Source organism: Osmerus eperlanus, chromosome 3 (assembly GCF_963692335.1).
Source record: "Osmerus eperlanus chromosome 3, fOsmEpe2.1, whole genome shotgun sequence".
Taxonomy (NCBI): domain Eukaryota; kingdom Metazoa; phylum Chordata; class Actinopteri; order Osmeriformes; family Osmeridae; genus Osmerus; species Osmerus eperlanus.
The window spans coordinates 22,674,405-22,695,340 of record NC_085020.1 but is presented as its reverse complement, the minus strand read 5'-3'; the positions used below and the strand labels follow the sequence as shown (position 1 = coordinate 22,695,340).

Here is a 20,936-nt window from a genome sequence, read left to right as displayed (position 1 = left end):
CAACTTCCCCTTTATGACTCTAAAACACTTCTCGTGCCCTGCCTGCTCACACAGTCAGCCTCAGATCCTGTTTAGCATCCCGAAGTGTCCATTTCATGGTTCTAATGAGCACTCAACAGTAAATGAAGCAAATTCTAAGCTAATATGATATTGCATGAAATGAAAAAAACATGTTCTTGTGTGTGAGTGTGGGGTGGGGATTCAGAAGGAAGGTTTCATCTGAATCTCTCTACCAAAGACCCAAACACATCTATTGTATGCAGTTGGTTGTATGTTGAGACAATGTTTTCAGAGAGAGAATTTTAGGAAACTATCTGTGGCGTCTAGGTAAATATTGGCTGAGGCCAAGGCGATATTTGAAATGTGTACAGGATACACACAGCTGGTTGTCAGGATGATCTAACATGGTTTATGAGTGGTTCAGCGGCTGCTGGTGAAAGCTATTAGCATTCAGTGTGGGTGGAACAATTGATTAATTATTAATAATGGTCCAAACATCAGATTTTTTTCTTACGTTGGGTTGTGCAATTAGGAGCCCAGTAAACCGGAAGCGGTTCTTACCACCAAAGTCATTCACGGGAATGATAAGACCGTCATCCTGCACCACTCCCTGCTAATAGGATTCAGATTGTTTGTTTGCAGAGTTTTTCCCGGTTCTAAGTTAGGCTGTCCATGCTGCTTAATGACCTATATTAAAACAAGAGTCATGTTCCTAGTTGCAGGTGCACACTACAAATCAGCGCTGTGTCGTTAGCTAGTTCTAAAGCCCTGAATCCTAAGTGTGTTCCTCTGGCTGTTCAGTCACTACAGATGGATGGTGTCTGGGAGGCGGGTCCTGGCAACACCGCCAGGTTGGGGGGCAGCTTGTTTTTGGAGAGTCGTTTAAATTAGGGGTGATGCTGCACATTTTCCTCTCCTGTTGCCCAGCAACCTGACAACACAATTGGTCCGTACGCGTCATCAGCTGGCTCGTCATTGCTCAGACCTTCCCTGGGCCTCAGCAGCCTCACTGGGGGCAGTCAGCCCTCCTTCCCTGGCCCTCAGCAGCCTCACTGGGGGCAGTCAGCCCTCCTTCCCTGGCCCTCAGCAGCCTCACTGGGGGCAGTCAGCCCTCCTTCCCTGGGCCTCAGCAGCCTCACTGGGGGCAGTCAGCCCTCCTTCCCTGGCCCTCAGCAGCCTCACTGGGGGCAGTCAGCCCTCCTTCCCTGGGCCTCAGCAGCCTCACTGGGGGCAGTCAGCCCTCCTTCCCTGGGCCTCAGCAGCCTCACTGGGGGCAGTCAGCCCTCCTTCCCTGGGCCTCAGCAGCCTCACTGGGGGCAGTCAGCCCTCCTTCCCTGGCCCTCAGCAGCCTCACTGGGGGCAGTCAGCCCTCCTTCCCTGGGCCTCAGCAGCCTCACTGGGGGCAGTCAGCCCTCCTTCCCTGGGCCTCAGCAGCCTCACTGGGGGCAGTCAGCCCTCCTTCCCTGGCCCTCAGCAGCCTCACTGGGGGCAGTCAGCCCTCCTTCCCTGGGCCTCAGCAGCCTCACTGGGGGGGGGGGGGGGGCAGTCCCTTCTCTTCCCCCTTCCTGCTGTACTCTGTCATGTCTCTGGACATGTGCACATGCTCATGCATGAACTCTGGTGGGATCTTTGCCCCTGTCAAGATGTAGAAGTTAGCCTCGGAAAAGGATGTGAAAAACAATGAAATAAGAAACGTCCAATATGTGTCAATACAACGACATGTCGTCCGTAATATTTCCTAAAGCTTTCGCATGAGATGGCTTCAAACAGGAAATGCATTGGGATGGTTACTCTCCCTTCCCCCCTTTCTACACAAACACAAACACTTACTGTCTATATATGTGCAATTACTTTAAGCCAGGTTTGTTGGAATTCCTAGTGTGAGGAGGGAATGTTTGATTGCAAATAATTAAATGAAATGTGACATGCTCAGTGTTTACCACAAATTGGTCTTACTGACATGAGGCCCTAGGTTGTTACCAGTTCAGTCTATCCTGTTATATGTATCATATGACAGGATAGCTTTGCCATAAATATGACGATCTACCTTTGGCAAAGCAGAAAGTCAAAAGCTAAGGCTTTTCTACTGTTTCCCGGAACACTTTTTTTGAACAGCATGAGATACGGGCTTCTGTGAGCCAATAGAGGCCAGTGATATTTACATTCTATTCATTGAGCAGACTTTTACTACCCAAAGACACAAATAGTGCATACTGTAGTGAATACAGACCAGAAGTCCACCGTTCTAACAGCACTTCAGGGATTAGTGCAGAGGTATGTGTGTGCTTCTGACGCAACTACAATATGACATCATTCTGATAATAAGAGACTGCAACAAAAACAGCATCATATCACAAGTGCAACACAGTAGAAACAGGTTAAGGATCAGAACAAGATAACATGCAATAAAGGTTGGTTTTGCAGTTACCACATAAAGTCATACATAGCTAAGTGCAGTGGGGGGGGGGGGGGGGGTGGGCAGTGGCGGGTGCGGGGGGGGTGACCATATAGAGACAGAAATGACATGCCGTCATGTAAATAAGATAAATAACATAAGGTCATTTAGTTTGTTTAATAAAAGAGCAAGCTATAGACCTGTTTTATAGGAAAGGTAACTTTAAATTACTTATTTTGTTATCTGGCGCTATATAAAAAAAAAAGATTAAAAAAATTAAAATGACAAAATTAACTTGACCTTCAAGGGGGGGGTGCCGTTGGGGGGGCAGGGCGCCCCCCTAATATAATGGTAGGGGAAACATTGAAGTGCACGATAAGGTCCCATTAGGTCAAGTGATGAGTGATTACCCAGGTGGAGTTTGAAGCGGTGAACCTTCTCATCGGAAGTACACTACTGACAGATATAGATTAGTAGAACCACAGTAGGTGTGGTCATGAAGCCCCACTCTGCTGTGGCAGGATTTCCCACGGGAAACTGTGCAGTCTAAATGGGTTTCAAATGTGTTCTTGTAACAAGCCAACTGTTTATTGCCCCTCACTGAGAGCATGTCACACTTTCTGAGAACATCTCTGCATCACCATAATTCACCAATTGATTTTATATTTTGATCAATAATAGCTTGGACGACTTAGTATGAGGGGATTCTTGACCACTGCTCTGCCGGTCACTGCAACAATCTCACAGGATCAATACTGGGTGTGTGTAAACCTGTGAGGATGAAATCATTAAAAATAATGATAACATTCAATTGTACATGCTGGTGGAATCACCAAACTGTGTGTAACAGAACAGCTTCAGCTCCGTGTCACCACTGCACACGCTCAGAGCTCGATATGAACCTGATTTACTCCCTCCCTGATGTCTGCTACAGAGAATAATGATTATGTGCCAGTGCTTGTGTTAAATAGTATCTGACAAGGCATGGAAAGGCCTCCCTTGTGACAGTTGTTCTGTGCCCACACCGGGCATTGGCTTGCCTCCACCATGGGTTCAGAGCTGGCCCTGCACGACTAGACATCATGGGTTAGTTAGTATATCACAATCAATTGTTTGTGTTGTGTAACATTGAGCCACCAATTAACAGTGACTGAATGGAAATATGTTTCCATTGAACATGGTGAGGAAAGCTTATGGAAGTGGGTAAGGGTTTATGGAAATTACAGATTGGATTATAATTTTGTTGCATAGGGAAGTTTGGAAATAGTGTCCCTCCATCTTTGCGGCTGGATGTGCATGTCTAAAAACCTGGACGTTCTCAGGTTGCTTTGACCACTATCATTTGACCTTTGTGAATTTGAGCCATAGGCACACCAGGGCAATTAGCCTGAACGATTTCCACAAATTAAAAAAATTGTCCTCATGTACATGTACATGGCACAAAAAAAATCTGTCTCCATGTTGTGGTCCAAATGATTACACAGAATCTGATCCCTAAGTTAACCATTTTTGACTGTTTCTCAGTCATATGTGAATGTACTATGTGTTTTGGTTGGATCCTATTCTGATTGCTACCACGTCGGGGGGTTTCACTGGGGAGGTACACTCAAATAAAACGCAGCCACAGGTCAATAAGGGGGCAGAACGGTTCCAATGACATCTCCCGGGCTGAGAGACGGGTTGGGCTGGTCGCCATTCAATCCTCACAGCTGAATCCAATGCCTAATCAGGTTGATACACACTCATCAATACGATTTCAAATTACGACAAAGCAGGTCAATTGGCATTAAATAAATGCCAAAAAAAAGAACACTTGTGGCCAAGATAGACTTTGTGTTCAAGTCAGGGGAGACCTTTGGTTGCCTGTTATCTATCGAAAACGTTTCCCCCCAGGGGATAAAGTGTTAACTCCAAAAATAAATAGCGGTCTATGAGAAGTCAATTGGCACTTTGGACATCTGTGTAGGCTACAGGGAGCTAAATAGAGCTATGATTACAAATGACTACAATTTACAATATATTTGCACTCCTCAAATATAACCTCAGACACACTCCGAAGTTGTAGCTAATTTGGTGCATTTTCAGCATGTTCAGTAGTCATAGAGGTAGCCTACCTCTCTACGTATCTTCAAAACTTCAAGCGTTAAAACTCGTATTTAAATTATGTTTAAACTTGTAATAATTTGCACATATTCTTAATAGTTTACGTCCATTAGAGATTGTATATGTAGGTTATGTATCCTATCCAGTGCTCTGTCCCGTGCTGCTGTCTCCGGCGGTGTGTTGGCGACACCTTGTGAATGTTTGAATAAAGCTTTCAGACACTGAAAAATGAACATGGCGGCGAGTTGTAACTAAGTTACCGAGAGACGCTTAATGGATGCAAGATGGCGAAAATGTAACACATTTCTGGTTGTGTTTTATCTATTTTATATCCCTGACAGTGTAGCTGACGGAGGTATTTCTAGGTAAAGATTTATCTTTTGTGCGTCGTTTCTTATCAAACATCGTAATGGCAGGAATGGAGGACGAAGAGCTATCACTGGTAAGTAGCTACTAGTTGAGCTCTACTAGTACGATGCGATTCTAGACATTACCAAACCAGTAAAATATGAGGCTCATAAACTATCATGGACATTAAAGCCTTTAACTGTTGAGTTTTTAGTTTGTGTGTAGGCTAGCCTATTGGCCGATGTGCCAAAATGTTAAATAAGACTTCATCTGTGTTTTACAGTAGGCTATGCCCGCACCACCTCCTCAAAAAAACAAACTGTTACATATCAGGAATCACGAAGGAAACAATATTGCTAGATTTGTTAGCGTTCTGATTTCAGTTTTTAGATGTCTGTTCAGTTTTAAATGCACTTGACATAAAGCTACCCGATGTAGGCTATCCATCAAAGTCTGATCAACGTAGTGTCATACGTAGGCTAGCTACAGCATAGGGTTAGCCAAGTCAGGCTAATCAAGTCGTTGATTCTGCTATTGTTTATTATTTTATTTCACAGCTTTTTCCGTGTGCTGTTTATTCAAGCCATTTTAATAATGCACGTTGTTTGCCTCACAGGCTTTGATAAACTACTATTGTCACGAAAAGTTCTTCAACCACGTACTGAAGACTGCTGCTGCAGCCCAAAGAAAATTCAACAATGAGCCAATCTTCAACTTTTTCCATGCCTATGGCACTCTCATGCAAGGTACTTGACTTATTTGGTTTAAAGAAGGCTGGATGGAGTTCGTTATCAGTTCTCTTCTACTGGCAGATGTTATTTATTGTCTGGGTGTTTTCAACGCAGATCGAATCCAAGATGCCATACAGGAGCTGGGGGCGATCAAGGACAAGCGAGATGTGTCTCTCTGCACTCTGATGGCTCTCGTCTATGCTGAGAAAAAAAGGCCACACCCAGGTGAGCTCACGTTTGTCTCAGTCCATCTTCACGTCCTTCATTATTTACATGCCATTTTGCAGCACTAAGTCAATGATAAGTAAAAGGAGTGTGTGATTATGTAGATATGTTTACACACCATTCCTTGACTGTAACCCAAATCAAACTGTATTTATATATCTCTCTTTACAAGCAGTGTCACTCTAAGCACCGACACTGTTAGAACTACGCATTCCTGATCCTTGATCCTCTGCTGTACTCTCTGTATTCACTATTTGAATGTCGCTTTGAACGAAAGTCGTCTGCCAAATGAACAAAATGTGAAATGTAACGTCAACGTAGATCGAGATGTGATTCAAGAGCTGGACGCCAAGGTGAAAGAGGACCGCAAGAGTGCCTCTCCCAAGGGCCTGTACAACGCCGGGATGTTCCTCTGGGTGCTGGGCCGCAACGACAAAGCTAGGGAGTACACTGAGAGGATGATCAAGATCTCCAACGGTTCTCGAGAGGTCAGTCCTCTACCGCTGCTTTTGTCCGTGCTACAAGCGTCTAAACGTCGCCAGCATTGTCGGCAAAAACGATTTGATCCAAGTTCTTTTGTAATGTTGTGTTGATCGCTGTCTTCTGTTCAGGGGATTATCCTGAAAGGCTGGATCGACGTGACGTCTAACAAGGACGCGTATGCCAAGAAGGCTGGGAAATACTTTGACGAGGGTCTGAAAGAGAGGGTGGACGTGTTTGCTCTGATGGGAAAGGTAGGAGGGCCGCGCACACCACTGCTGCATCAGGGAGGATAATATTGTTCCTCTGACACAGTGTCGAGATCTCTGTCGCTTCTCATATTTCAGAAAGCGTTTAGCTTTTGTGTGACACGTCGCTAGTTCACACAGACGCAGGCTTTAATGCGACACGCACCCTCGTGGTGAAGACATGACCCATTCTGCGATGCACACAAGCAGGATCTCCTTTCTGCTCCATGAGGAATAGCTTTTCACTAGATTCGATCGTTGTAACCACTAACCGGTCGACTCTGTTCACTAAGTTGTCGGTTCTGTTGTTCTGTTGCTCTCGCGGACCACGTGCACCCAGACCTGTTGTTTTCCTGTCTGTTTCAGGCGCAGTATTACGAGTTTCGCCAGAACTATTCGGGTGCTCTGGAGATCATCAACCAGGTCATAGTTAGTTTCCCCGGGTTCCTCCCCGCCTTCATCAAGAAGATGAAGCTGCTGTTGAGTCTGCAGGACTGGGAGCAGGCTGTGGATGCGGCCCACAGGTACACCCAGCTTCACTCCCCCCCAATATCTATTTTATATATATATATATATATATATATATATTTTATGATGTTATTGTTCGTGATACTTTTCCTAACAAATTTTAAGCGGAAAAAAAAAAATCCAACATATTTTTGGGGAGTGTATCATGTAATTTTGTATTTTACAATGTCCTTATTAGCTTAGAATGCAGAGGACTATTTGTGTCTGGAGTCGTATACTTGTTTTTATGAGGAGTACTTTATTGCTGATGTGTTCTGCAGACTCCAGAGGTCAAGGGTTCGCTCCCTGCAACCTCAACAGTCCAAACTGGGTTTGTTCAGCCAGGGGCAGCCATGGATGGAAAGACAGTGTCAGCTTCAGTAGCTCAGCATTCAAGTGCAAATTAAAGTCTAGCGTGATGCCTCGAACCAGTGCATACTGACTAAGCCATTGTCCCTGTCGCCCCCCCCCCCCCCCCCCCCCCTGGAGTGCGGCCAGACCCAGGCAGCATAGAAAAGCCCTTTGAGCCACAGAGCGCTAGAGCCACACACGTTTCCCAGAGTGTGTTTCCCCCCGGTCCTCTGATGGTCAGGGGGGAGGATCACTCAGGTGGAGCTGGCCTCCACAGAGCCCGAGTGGAGCGCTGCTCCAGCTGAGCACCCAGGCTCTGCTCTGCAAGACACTCTCACACACTGAGCTCTCCTTCTCTCTCTCCAGCTTGGCTCATTGTTTGGCGAGTTCTCCATCTTAGATCGTAGTTCCTCTCTTGTCTTGGGAGGCAGTGGATTGTGCGGGTGATTGAATTCCATCTTGCGTATCACTTTCCAGGCTCTTACAGATGGATAAAAACAACCTAGAAGCCCTCCGAATGCTGGCCCTGCTCTCCTTATGCAGAGATGGAGCCGTCACCGAGGTACGTTCCACCCTCCACCTACCACAGAACACCCTCCACCTACCACAGAACACCCTCCACCTACCACAGAACACCCTCCACCTACCACAGAACACCCTCCACCTACCACAGAACACCCTCCACCTACCACAGAACACCCTCCACCTACCACAGAACACCCTCCACCTACCACAGAACACCCTCCACCTACCACAGAACACCCTCCACCTACCACAGAACACCCTCCACCTACCACAGAACACCCTCCACCTACCACAGGACACCCAAAATAAACAACTTATCAAAATACCTGGAGGTGTTTGTGATGAAAGATGTAATCATGTGTTATGCGCGTGTGGTGAAAGATGCTGTATCTGGGTAAATGACTTTTATCCCTGCGTGTCATAGTCGGTGAAGCAGCTGGCAAACCTTGTCAGCAACCTGGACATTCAAGAACCCAACAACCCTGACCTGTGCTACAGGATGTCTCTGGCTTTCACACGAGTGGTACGACCCATCACTCCCCCTTTGTCACAGTTCATATCAGTAGTAACATCATCGGCCGTAAGGTCCAGGCAAAACTGATTCTAAAGGACGGTTGGAATGAATGAGGATTATTATAGCTCAGTGGTATAGCATATAACAGCAGATCATGAGAACCCACGTGCAATCACCCCCCCCCCCAACCAAAACATGCTGAAAGATGACATCATGACTATGTTGGTCTCGTGACTAGTGTGGCAGAAATGAGAAGGTGATCGAGCAGAGCCACTTCCTGGTGGACAGAGCCTTCTCCCAGGCGTCAGGCGACGCTGAGCTGGCCACTGAGCTGGGCTACCAGCTGGTCCTGCAGGGCAGAGTCAAGGAGGCCATGAAGTGGTACAAGACCGCCATGACCCTGGACGAAACCAGCGTGTCAGCCTTGACCGGTGAGGCCCTCTTCATCCACAGAGGCAGTTTGAGAGGTGTGGTTGTAAAGTTTCTTACGTCTCATTTTCATTCACAGGAATGATTGGGTGTCAGCTGATGGAGGGACACTTGGAAGATGCAGAGCAGCAGCTGGAATTCCTCACAGAGATCCAGCAGTCTATTGGAAAATCAGCTGTGAGACTCGCATCATTTTTAGCCCAGTTTTTTTCTCTCTCCTTGTTATATCCTGTTTGGTGACTTTCACATCCTCCATTCTGTCAACAAATGAAGCCCAGTAGTTTGATGTATGCTGTCTGGCTTGTCACCATGGTCACCGGGATTCTCTGGCAGGGTTTGTTCAGGTTATGGTCTTAGTGTTGGGATCCGGTTGGGGTGACAGCTGGTTCTGTAGGTCTTTGCTATAATGGGTTCACCTGTCACCATGGAGACCCTCTGCTGCCTACTGGTGTCTCTGAGCTGAATACTGATGAAGGAGCTCCGGGCATGCAGTCTGTCTCTGTCTTATCCTACAGTCTGTCTGCCTGTCTGTGACTGTCTCTCTCTCTCTCTCCCTTTCGCTATCTATTATCCATTTTTCCCTCTCTCACTCTCTCTCTTCTCTCTCTCTCTTCTCTCTCTCTGTCTCTCTTCCCTCTCTCTGTCTCTCTTCCCTCTCTCTGTCTCTCCCTCCCTGTCCATCTATGACCTCTCTCTCTCTCTCTCTCTCTCTCTCTCTCTCTCTCTCTCTCTCTCTCTCTCTCTCTCTCTCTCTCTCTCTCTCTCTCTCTCTCTCTCTCTCTCTCTCAGGAGCTGCTGTACCTGCGAGCTGTGCTGGCGGTGAAGAGGCGTCGTCCCCAGGACGAGGTGAGCACCCTGCTGAACGAGGCGGTGGACACCCACTTCTCCACCCTGCAGGGCCTGCCGCTGGGGGTGGACTACTTTGAGAAGCTCAACCCCGACTTCCTGCTCAACATCGTCAAGGCGTACCTGGCGCTCTGCCCGGCCAAGGTGTGTCTGGAGGGGCTCCTCTCCTCCTGGTCTGTCTGGAGGGGCTCCTCTCCTCCTGGTCTGTCTGGAGGGGCTCCTCTCCTCCTGGTCTGTCTGGAGGGGCTCCTCTCCTCCTGGTCTGTCTGGAGGGGCTCCTCTCCTCCTGGGCACACAACTCTGAAATGCAATTAGAAATGGAATTGTTTTAAATCCCTAAAGACCATTTAGACATTTTGATGGTAGTTTTAATTCATTTCTTGTACTAATTCTACAGACAAACATTGTTTCCCTTTGTGCTGTAGCCCCCAGCCCAGGGCCAGCCTGCAGCCCCTCAGCTCCAACACTGTGACTCCGTCCTAGACACCGTGGTGAAGATAGTACCTGGCTTGCTACAGGGGATATTCCTGTTGGCTAAAGTCCGGTTTCAGTCAGGTGGGTCTGCTGGTAATTCCTCTGCCGATCCAGTGAAGACTTTACTGGATCACCAGCAATCACAAAAGTCTCTATTTGTACTCATGGATACGTTGTTTGGTTTTTCCTGACGTCCTGTGCTGTCCCAGGTGACACAGAAGCAGCTCAGAGCAGTCTGCAGCACTGTCTGGACCAGTGTCCCTCGCATGCAGAGGGCCACCTGCTCATGGCGCAGATCCACCTCATGCAGGGGAACTTCAAACTCTCCTCTCAGTCCCTGGAGCTCTGCCTCAGCCACAACTTTGAGGTGAGAACCCCCCCCACCACCCCCCATACCCCCCTGGGAATGATGAGCTACCAATGCCGCCTGCCAGGAAAGTTGGACCATATTCGAGATAAAAAAAAAAAAAGTCTGTTGCAGTTTTTTTTGTTGTTATTGCGTGTTCCGGTAACTTTTCCGTCTTTCGCAAACATGGCGTTGATCGTCCTCCCGCTGCGTTGGTCTCTGCCTGTGTCCCCTCCCTGCCAGGTGAGAGAGCACCCTGTGTACCACCTGATCAAGGCCCAGACCCAGAAGAAGAGCGGCCAGCTCACGGAAGCCATCCGGACCCTGCAGATGGCCATGCTTCTGCCGGGGGTGCGCAAGGCCGGGGCCTCCCCCAAGCCCCCAGGCAGGAAGGTGGAGCTGAGCCTGGCTGACTGCGTGTCTGTGTTCCTGGAGCTGGCGGAGGGCCTGTGGCTCAACGGAGAGCAGGTAAACTCACTTGGAGGAAAAATCCGCTTCAGCAACAAAGTCTCGCAGTAACAACACGTTGATTCAAGCCGTCTATTGTTTTGCCCTAATTTGACTTGTGAAATGCAGCCAAGATTGTCTGCCCTGCTGAGAAATTGCATTGACGTTCTCCTATGTTTTATTCATTGGCGTCGTTCCAGAAAGTGTTGAGATTTCTTCAAATAAAATGAATTATTATTCTATAAAAATTCATTGAACGGGCGCTTTTGCCTTGGCTTCTGTCTGCTGTGCTGAGTTATTTGTGGACGGGGCTTGTGCTGTTTTCAGCACGAGGCTGCCAAGGTGATGCAGGACGCCATCAACGAGTTCTCGGGCACCTCTGAGGAGCTGCGGGTCACCATCGCCAACGCCGACCTGGCGCTGCAGCGAGGCGACGCCGAGCTGGCACTGAGCATGCTCAGAAACATCACCCCAGAGCAGCCCTACTACATCCAGGCCAAGGAGAAAATGGCCGACATATACCTTCATCACAGGAAGGAGAAACGTCTCTACGCCAGTTGTTACAGGTAGCGTTTATAAAGGTCCATTTAGGAGTACACAAGTTTTATCTTGGGGTCTATCAGGCCCCTCTACAGCAGCGGCCAAGCTAGTCAGGTAGTCAGAAGAATGGTATATCACAGCCAATTTAAATATAATATTCAGACCCTTACAAAAAAGAAGTATACTTCAAGTTTAATTTGTAAGTATACTTAAGTATAAAAAGTATACTATTATCATGGTACCTAAAGCATACTAGCAGTGTACTTATTTATATACTATTTTTGTACTAAGTAAACTGAATTGGCCCACTTTTTAGGTCATTTAGTACACTTTAAAGTACACTTATAGTGTATTTGAAGTTTACTTTTGAATACTGTAAAGTTGCCTGTGTAGTACACTTTTAGTTTATGAAGTATACTTCCAAGTACTTCAAAGTATACCTTTGAATATTCTAAAGTAACCTGTGTAGTACAACAAAAAGTTACATTTGTATTTCAACAAACGGCAAACTTATCAGCAAATTCTAACAGGATTTACCGCCTTGCATCATGGGAATTGACCAGCCAATGAGCCATCTTAATTTTTTCACGTCGTTATTTCGTTCTTCAGTCAGTTTGACAGTATAACCTTCAAATGCATAATGCAACCCTTCTCTCTGCTTCTTTCTCAAGTAGCTTTTTCGTTTTTTCCATTAATACTCCAATTGATAATTATTAGTATCGTATAAGAGTATAGGGCATCAAAATGTTTTGGCCGTAATTAAGGTTACAGCTTCAGTAACAAAAAAGATTCAATGTGCAATGCATAATACATTTTCCTAGACATGAATAATTAGAATATACAAGATGGATCTAAAAAATGTAACTTGTAATGTACTTTAAAAGTATTTTGACTGCTTTTGCTGTATAATAAAATAAAACGTAGCCTACATCCTACTCCAGAAGAAATGTATAAAACATTTTGTTTCTAAGTATACTTCTTATAAGTATATCAAAAGTGAACTATTTTCTAAGTATACTTCTTAAAAGTATATCAAAAGTGAACTATTTTCTAAGCATACTTCTTAAAAGTATATCAAAAGTGAACTAAAAGTGTACTATCATTATATTATTTCTATATATATTATTTATTATTTATATTACAATATTATATCATTATCATTTTTTAGTACACTTATAGTATACTTTAATATACTTTTTTTTTGTAAGGGGACATTTGTAGCAAAGATGTAATATACAAAGCTGTTGGAGAAGTATGCAGGGAACTGTAGTTCTTCCCTGATGTCGGATGACTGCAGTCGTGATGACGGGCATTGCCACGCTGGGGAAGCACAGGGAGGTGATTAAGCGTGAGAGAACAGGGCAGAGCAGACCCCTGTCTGTTCCATGAGGAGCTGGAACGTCACAACTGAGATCCAACCTGATCTCCCCAAGCGGAGGTATCCAGCCTAATGTCTTGCTCTCTTCCTCAGAGAGTTGGTGGAAAAGCAGCCCTGTCCTCACACATATCTACTGCTCGGGGATGCTTATATAAATATCCAAGAGGTATGAATGCGTCAGAGTAAGAGCCATTTCCTTATCTTTTAGAGTGAGCACTCACAGGAAGTAGTCAATCTAAAACATTGTTACACAAATATTTATAAACTGCAACCAGTGTCATTGCCCCCGCACAGGCGCCCCCCACACCCGAAGGTTGCATAATACCAGTTGATGAAGTACTTTGCGGAACACTTAGCTGGACACAAACATGTCATTTGTCACCCTCTACAGCCAGAGAAAGCCATCGACGTCTACGAGGAGGCTTTGAAAAGAAACCCCCAAGACGGGGCGCTGGCCAGCAAGATCGGGAAAGCTCTCGTCAAGACTCACAACTACGTCAAGGTTTCCACCCGCAACATCCCACGCAGGCATACAGTACATCCCGCTCCTCAGACACGTCCCTGACGGGCGGCCGTGTTGTTATTGTTCACAGGCCATAAATTACTACGAGGCGGCGCTGAAGACGGAGCAGCAGAGCTTCCTGCGCTACGACCTGGCCGAGCTGCTGATGAAGATGAAGCAGCACGAGAGGTGCGAGAGGATCCTTCAAGAGGCCCTCGCCCACCAGCCAGGTGCCTGACCCCCCCCTCGCCCACCAGCCAGGTGCCTGACCCCCCCCTCGCCCACCAGCCAGGTGCCTGACCCCCCCCTCGCCCACCAGCAAGGTGCCTGACCCCCCCCTCGCCCACCAGCCAGGTGCCTGACCCCCCCCTCGCCCACCAGCCAGGTGCCTGACCCCCCCCCTCGCCCACCAGCCAGGTGCCTGACCCCCCCCCTCGCCCACCAGCCAGGTGCCTGACCCCCCCCTCGCCCACCAGCAAGGTGCCTGACCCCCCCCTCGCCCACCAGCCAAGTGCCTGACCCCCCCCTCGCCCACCAGCCAGGTGCCTGACCCCCCCCTCGCCCACCAGCCAGGTGCCTGACCCCCCCCCTCGCCCACCAGCAAGGTGCCTGACCCCCCCCTCGCCCACCAGCCAAGTGCCTGACCCCCCCCCCCCTCGCCCACCAGCAAGGTGCCTGACCCCCCCCCTCGCCCACCAGCAAGGTGCCTGACCCCCCCCTCGCCCACCAGCCAAGTGCCTGACCCCCCCCCTCGCCCACCAGCAAGGTGCCTGACCCCCCCCTCGCCCACCAGCCAGGTGCCTGACCCCCCCCCTCGCCCACCAGCCAGGTGCCTGACCCCCCCCTCGCCCACCAGCAAGGTGCCTGACCCCCCCCTCGCCCACCAGCCAGGTGCCTGACCCCCCCCTCGCCCACCAGCAAGGTGCCTGACCCCCCCCTCGCCCACCAGCCAAGTGCCTGACCCCCCCCCTCGCCCACCAGCAAGGTGCCTGACCCCCCCCTCGCCCACCAGCCAGGTTCCTGACCCCCCCCCTCGCCCACCAGCAAGGTGCCTGACCCCCCCCTCGCCCACCAGCCAAGTGCCTGACCCCCCCCCCTCGCCCACCAGCAAGGTGCCTGACCCCCCCCCTCGCCCACCAGCAAGGTGCCTGACCCCCCCCTCGCCCACCAGCCAAGTGCCTGACCCCCCCCCTCGCCCACCAGCAAGGTGCCTGACCCCCCCCTCGCCCACCAGCCAAGTGCCTGACCCCCCCCCTCGCCCACCAGCCAGGTGCCTGACCCCCCCCCTCGCCCACCAGCCAGGTGCCTGACCCCCCCCTCGCCCACCAGCAAGGTGCCTGACCCCCCCCTCGCCCACCAGCCAAGTGCCTGACCCCCCCCTCGCCCACCAGCCAGGTGCCTGACCCCCCCCTCGCCCACCAGCCAGGTGCCTGACCCCCCCCCTCGCCCACCAGCAAGGTGCCTGACCCCCCCCTCGCCCACCAGCCAAGTGCCTGACCCCCCCCCCCCTCGCCCACCAGCAAGGTGCCTGACCCCCCCCCTCGCCCACCAGCAAGGTGCCTGACCCCCCCCTCGCCCACCAGCCAAGTGCCTGACCCCCCCCCTCGCCCACCAGCAAGGTGCCTGACCCCCCCCTCGCCCACCAGCCAGGTGCCTGACCCCCCCCCCTCGCCCACCAGCCAGGTGCCTGACCCCCCCCTCGCCCACCAGCCAGGTGCCTGACCCCCCCCTCGCCCACCAGCCAGGTTCCTGACCCCCCCCTCTCCCACCAGCCAGGTTCCTGACCCCCCCCTCTCCCACCAGCCAGGTGCCTGACCCCCCCCTCGCCCACCAGCCAGGTTCCTGACCCCCCCCTCGCCCACCAGCCAGGTGCCTGACCCCCCCCCTCGCCCACCAGCCAAGTGCCTGACCCCCCCCCTCGCCCACCAGCCAGGTGCCTGACCCCCCCCTCGCCCACCAGCCAGGTTCCTGACCCCCCCCTCGCCCACCAGCCAGGTGCCTGACCCCCCCCCCTCGCCCACCAGCCAGGTTCCTGACCCCCCCCTCGCCCACCAGCCAAGTGCCTGACCCCCCCCCTCGCCCACCAGCCAGGTGCCTGACCCCCCCCTCGCCCACCAGCCAGGTTCCTGACCCCCCCCTCGCCCACCAGCCAGGTGCCTGACCCCCCCCCCTCGCCCACCAGCCAGGTGCCTGACCCCCCCCTCGCCCACCAGCCAGGTGCCTGACCCCCCCCTCGCCCACCAGCCAGGTGCCTGACCCCCCCCTCGCCCACCAGCCAAGTGCCTGACCCCCCCGCAGCAGAACCCCTCCCCAGGATCTCCCTGTCTTCTCTGAGGGCTAAACAGATGATGAGATTAGATTTGGTTCAGCAGATCATTGTAAACTTAACTTGTTTTTTTGTTTTGTTTAGTTAACGAACTGCAGGCCCTCACAGACGACTGCCGTTACCTGGTCCTGTTAGCCAAGATCCAAAACAAGGTCGACAAAAACGAGGAAGCCTTAATGTCCTTGCAAAGGGTAATCGCTCACATTGGTCAGATTTTGTGCATTCCCAGAATGAATTTGGTGCCACAGCCTGTCTCCTCAAGTTATGCGAGTCCTTCCTTGGCCGTACCGGTGCGTGTGTGCGGGACTCACGCGTGTGCGCGCGCTGTGCCCCCCCCCCCCGCAGGCCCGGGACGTGCAGGCCAAGGTGCTGAAGCGCGTGCAGATGGAGCAGCCGGACGCCGTCCCCACCCACAAGCAGCTCGCCGCCGAGATCTGCGCCGAGATCGCTAAACATTACACGAGTCAGAGGGGCTTTGAGAGAGCCGTGAAATTCTACAAAGAAGCTCTTGTGTATTGTGAGAGTGACAGCAAGGTTGGTGCGGCTGAATCAAGCCTCCCTGTGTCCTCCCTGCAGCTGGCTCTGAGACGGGCGGGCCTGCATCTCTGGATCTTCCTTTTGTGCTGTTTCATCCTTGTGTCTGGCATCTATTAACATTCCTTATCTGAACTCCAATGTGAATACTTGAACTAATGTGACGAGGTCTGAGGTGCACACTGTTCAGCAGATGAAGGCACAGGGAATGAAACACAATAGAATTCCCCTGGTTACTTGGCAGTGCAGAGTAAACACACACTCTGACTGACGAAATACTGTTGAACTAAAGAAGCACGTCTGACCCTTGATTTTCTACATGCACTATTTGGAGGTCGCTTTGGATAAAAGCATCCACTACATGGAAAAAATGTTTAATGCTTGAACATTAAGAAATCCTGTTAGTCAGAATGAGCTGTGCCTGTGTCTGGTTAGTCAGAATGAGCTGTGCCTGTGTCTGGTTAGTCAGAATGAGCTGTGCCTGTGTCTGGTTAGTCAGAATGAGCTGTGCCTGTGTCTGGTTAGTCAGAATGAGCTGTGCCTGTGTCTGGTTAGTCAGAATGAGCTGTGCCTGTGTCTGGTTAGTCAGAATGAGCTGTGCCTGTGTCTGGTTAGTCAGAATGCGCTGTGCCTGTGTCAGGTGATGCTGGAGTTGGCCCGGCTCTACCTGTTCCTGGACGACATGGACGCCTGCCAGCAGCAGTGTGGTCTGCTTCTGAAGAGCGACCAGGTCAACGAAGACGCAACGCTGGTGGGTAATCCCCCGCCAACCCTGCCTTTCCCCTAGCTCCCCCAGGCTGCCCCTATCTCCCCCAGGCTGCCCCTATCTCCCCCAGGCTCCCCCTATCTCCCCCAGGCTGCCCCTAGCTCCCCCAGGCTGCCCCTATCTCCCCCAGGCTGCCCCTATCTCCCCCAGGCTGCCCCTAGCTCCCCCAGGCTGCCCCTAGCTCCCCCAGGCTGCCCCTAGCTCCCCCAGGCTCTCCTTAGCTGTCCCAGGCTGCCCCTATCTCCCCCAGGCTGCCCCTAGCTCCCCCAGGCTGCCCCTAGCTCCCCCAGGCTGCCCCTAGCTCCCCCAGGCTGCCCCTAGCTCCCCCAGGCTGCCCCTAGCTCCCCCAGGCTGCCCCTAGCTGTCCCAGGCTGCCCCTAGCTCCCCCAGGCTGCCCCTATCTCCCCCAGGCTGCCCCTATCTCCCCCAGGCTGCCCCTAGCTCCCCCAGGCTGCCCCTAGCTCCCCCAGGCTGCCCCTAGCTCCCCCAGGCTGCCCCTAGCTCCCCCAGGCTGCCCCTAGCTCCCCCAGGCTGCCCCTAGCTCCCCCAGGCTCTCCTTAGCTGTCCCAGGCTGCCCCAGGGGCACGTCAGTGACTCACTCTTGTCCCTCCTCAGATGATGGCTGATCTGATGTTCAGGAAGCAGGACTACGACCAGGCCGTGTTCCACTTCCAGCAGCTCCTGGAGCGCAAACCAGGTGTGACAGCTCAGGACCCCCCCCTGTGTCTCTGAGGCCTGGAGACACAGCTCCCCCCCTGTGTCTCTGAGGCCTGGAGACACAGCTCCCCCCCTGTGTCTCTGAGGCCTGGAGACACAGCTCCCCCCCTGTGTCTCTGAGGCCTGGAGACACAGGGGGGGAGCTGTGTCTCTGAGGCCTGGAGACACAGCTCCCCCCCTGTGTCTCTGAGGCCTGGAGACACAGCTCCCCCCCTGTGTCTCTGAGGCCTGGAGACACAGCTCCCCCCCTGTGTCTCTGAGGCCTGGAGACACAGCTCCCCCCCTGTGTCTCTGAGGCCTGGAGACACAGCTCCACCCCTGTGTCTCTGAGGCCTGGAGACACAGCTCCACCCGCCACCTGTGTCTCGCTCACCCCCCCCCCCCCCCCTGCAGAAACTGAGCTTTTCAAGCTCGAGAAAGGACATTGAAGAAGTTTAATGTAAATGTAAAAAAAACTTTTAGCTGTTTTTAAATGGCAGTAATCTCTTTAACATGTGTTGTTCCTTAGACAACTACCCAACTCTGTCACGACTGATTGACCTGTTGAGGAGAGCTGGGAAGCTGGAGGAAGTTCCCAGGTTTCTGGACATGGCTGAAAAACATTCCTCCAGGGCCAAGTTTGACCCTGGCTTTAACTACTGCAAAGGCCTCTATCTTTGGTAAAGAGATTAATCCAAAAGAGATTAAATCATGAAGATTAAAAGGTAATCTGCTTGAACATTAACTAATTAAACTGGGTTTGTTTGATGCGAAGGTACACGGGAGAACCGAACGATGGATTACGGCACTTCAACAAAGCCCGGAAAGACAACGACTGGGGTCAGAACGCCGTGTACAACATGATCGAAATCTGTTTGAACCCAGACAATGACACCATGGGAGGGGAAGTGTTTGAGAACCTGGACGGGGACATGGGGTGAGTTGCCGTGGTCGGTAGAAGCGCCGCTAATCTGTGCAGTTCTGAGGATTACCAGACTCATGCTATGCTCTCCGACGCTTCTTCTGTCGGGCCTCATTTGGACCCCCCTCCTGGTGGTCTCTCCTCTCAGGAACTCGACGGAGAAGCAGGAGTCAGAGCAGCTGGCGGTGCGCACAGCGGAGAAGCTTCTGAAGGAGCTGAAGCCTCAGACAGCCAGCGGACACGTTCAGCTGCGCATCCTGGAGAACTACTGCGTCCTGGCCACCAAGCACAAGGCCAGCGTGGAGAAAGCCCTGAATGTTTTCACAGAGATCGCCAACAGTGAGGTAAGCCCGCTCCAGATGGGGCGTGCGAGGGTGTCACGCCCTCAGTGTATATTGACTCGCTGTTCCACATTCGCTATCTCCTCCTCTTTGCTTAACCCTTGTGCTGCCTTCGGGTCAGTGTGACCCACCGTCGTGGTGCAAAAGGTGGATCACACTGACCCGAAGGCAGCACAGGTTATCTCATGTTGACTTAAGTAACTTCCACTGGGTATTTGTTCTGCTTTGTGACTGCTCTTTTTCATTATTGCTTTCGTTATATCTTAGTCTACGGTAAGCAAAACTTTGTTGCCTTAATATTAGTTTCCTCTTCATGTCAGTTTATCCTTTGCACACAGCGTCTACAATTCCCCAAATAAAAGTATTTCTAAACAGTCAAGACATCCAATTAGAGCTGTCTGTCTCCACTGCAGAAAGAGCATGTGCCTGCACTGTCTCCACTGCAGAAAGAGCATGTGCCTGCACTGTCTCCACTGCAGAAAGAGCATGTGCCTGCACTGTCTCCACTGCAGAAAGAGCATGTGCCTGCACTGTCTCCACTGCAGAAAGAGCATGTGCCTGCACTGAGCTGTCTGTCTCCACTGCAGAAAGAGCATGTGCCTGCACTGAGCTGTCTGTCTCCACTGCAGAAAGAGCATGTGCCTGCACTGAGCTGTCTGTCTCCACTGCAGAAAGAGCATGTGCCTGCACTGTTGGCCATGGCGACGGCTTACATGATAATCAAACAAACCCCAAGAGCCAGGAACCAGCTTAAACGCATAGCTAAGATGAACTGGAGCATTGTTGACGCTGACGAGTTTGAGAAGAGCTGGCTGCTTCTGGCCGACATCTACATCCAGTCAGGAAAGTATGACATGGCTGCGGACCTCCTGAAGAGATGCCTTCGCCATAATAAGGTAAATATCCCAAAGGATTGTCTCGTTGAATTAATGACATTATCTGGCTGGGTTACTGGAGACAAAAGACATTCCTGGGTCCAAAAAGTGTATATTCCGTACGGCTCGTTTTACTCTGTGTTCCAATGTCATCATGCTTGGTGTGTTTTAAGTATCACATTTAATCACTAATGATTCTTTCTGATTCTTACAGTCCTGCTGCAAAGCGTACGAATACATGGGGTACATCATGGAAAAGGAGCAGGCTTTCCGTGACGCGGCTTTGAACTATGAAATGGCCTGGAAATATGGCAATCAGACCAACCCCACCATAGGTGTGTATCCGTATGGATGTCTGAGACGTCATACAGACTTTGATAACAAGATTTAGGACAGTAATGACGTACTAATATTTATAGTCGTAAACACAAATGCATTTACCTCAGGTTACAAGCTGGCATTCAATTACCTGAAGGCGAAGCGGTACGTCGATGCCATTGATGTGTGTCACAAGGTGAGTTAGAAGAGCACATCTCCATGTACGGGACGGCTGCTTGGTCACTAAACCAGCATGTTGTGTTGATCTTCATGTTCTTGTCATTCCTAGGTACTGGATGCTCATCCTAACTACCCCAGGATGAGGAAGGACATCTTAGACAAGGCCCGGTCAGCCTTGAGGTCTTAATGGGAGCTAGTTATTTAGAAAGAGCAAGCATTTTTTACACTGTGTGTGCGTGTGTGTGTGTGTCTGTGTGTGATTAGCACTGCGTTTAATCGATTTACAGTATTTTGTGGAACTGATCATTTTAAGATACAGGTACATCATGGATTGTTGTCTTGTGCCATGATCGTTTTATTGATTGTACATTAATAAAATAAAAAAACATTTGAATCAAATAGTTTTTGGATTGTTTTGTTACAAAGCATAACAGTACAATGGAAGCCAATTACATGTCTTAATTAATGCAGTCATATTTTTTTTTAACGTATTTTACTCATTTAATTTCCTCGGTCACTGTCATCCAGTCAGCGACTTTTTAAGGAACACATTAAGGACTTGTGCTTGTTAATGAAAGGAAACACCGCT

At 50.7% G+C, this 20,936-nt stretch overlaps 1 protein-coding gene across 2 annotated transcripts; it reads left to right on the top strand.

The window, feature by feature from the left end:
- The first annotated feature begins 4,209 nt into the window (after nucleotides 1–4,209).
- ttc21b (tetratricopeptide repeat domain 21B) lies at nucleotides 4,210–20,740 on the top strand. Of its 2 annotated transcripts, XM_062457952.1 has the most exons (30): nucleotides 4,210–4,357; nucleotides 4,840–4,940; nucleotides 5,463–5,592; nucleotides 5,692–5,802; nucleotides 6,124–6,290; nucleotides 6,414–6,536; nucleotides 6,897–7,054; nucleotides 7,866–7,950; nucleotides 8,338–8,436; nucleotides 8,666–8,858; nucleotides 8,936–9,033; nucleotides 9,646–9,846; nucleotides 10,128–10,257; nucleotides 10,386–10,543; nucleotides 10,766–10,990; nucleotides 11,297–11,535; nucleotides 12,981–13,053; nucleotides 13,279–13,389; nucleotides 13,481–13,619; nucleotides 15,800–15,906; nucleotides 16,061–16,249; nucleotides 16,890–17,000; nucleotides 17,631–17,712; nucleotides 18,241–18,391; nucleotides 18,487–18,648; nucleotides 18,782–18,977; nucleotides 19,646–19,870; nucleotides 20,064–20,184; nucleotides 20,296–20,363; nucleotides 20,457–20,740. In XM_062457952.1, the coding sequence occupies exons 2-30, from the start codon at nucleotides 4,908–4,910 to the stop codon at nucleotides 20,532–20,534; spliced, it is 3,963 nt and encodes a 1,320-aa protein (XP_062313936.1). In that variant the 5' UTR covers nucleotides 4,210–4,357; nucleotides 4,840–4,907; the 3' UTR covers nucleotides 20,535–20,740. The 2 variants fall into 2 exon arrangements, with proteins under 2 accessions (XP_062313936.1, XP_062313935.1); XM_062457951.1 differs by lacking the exon at nucleotides 4,210–4,357 and having other exon boundaries at nucleotides 4,677–4,940.
- Nucleotides 20,741–20,936: the final 196 nt, after the last annotated feature.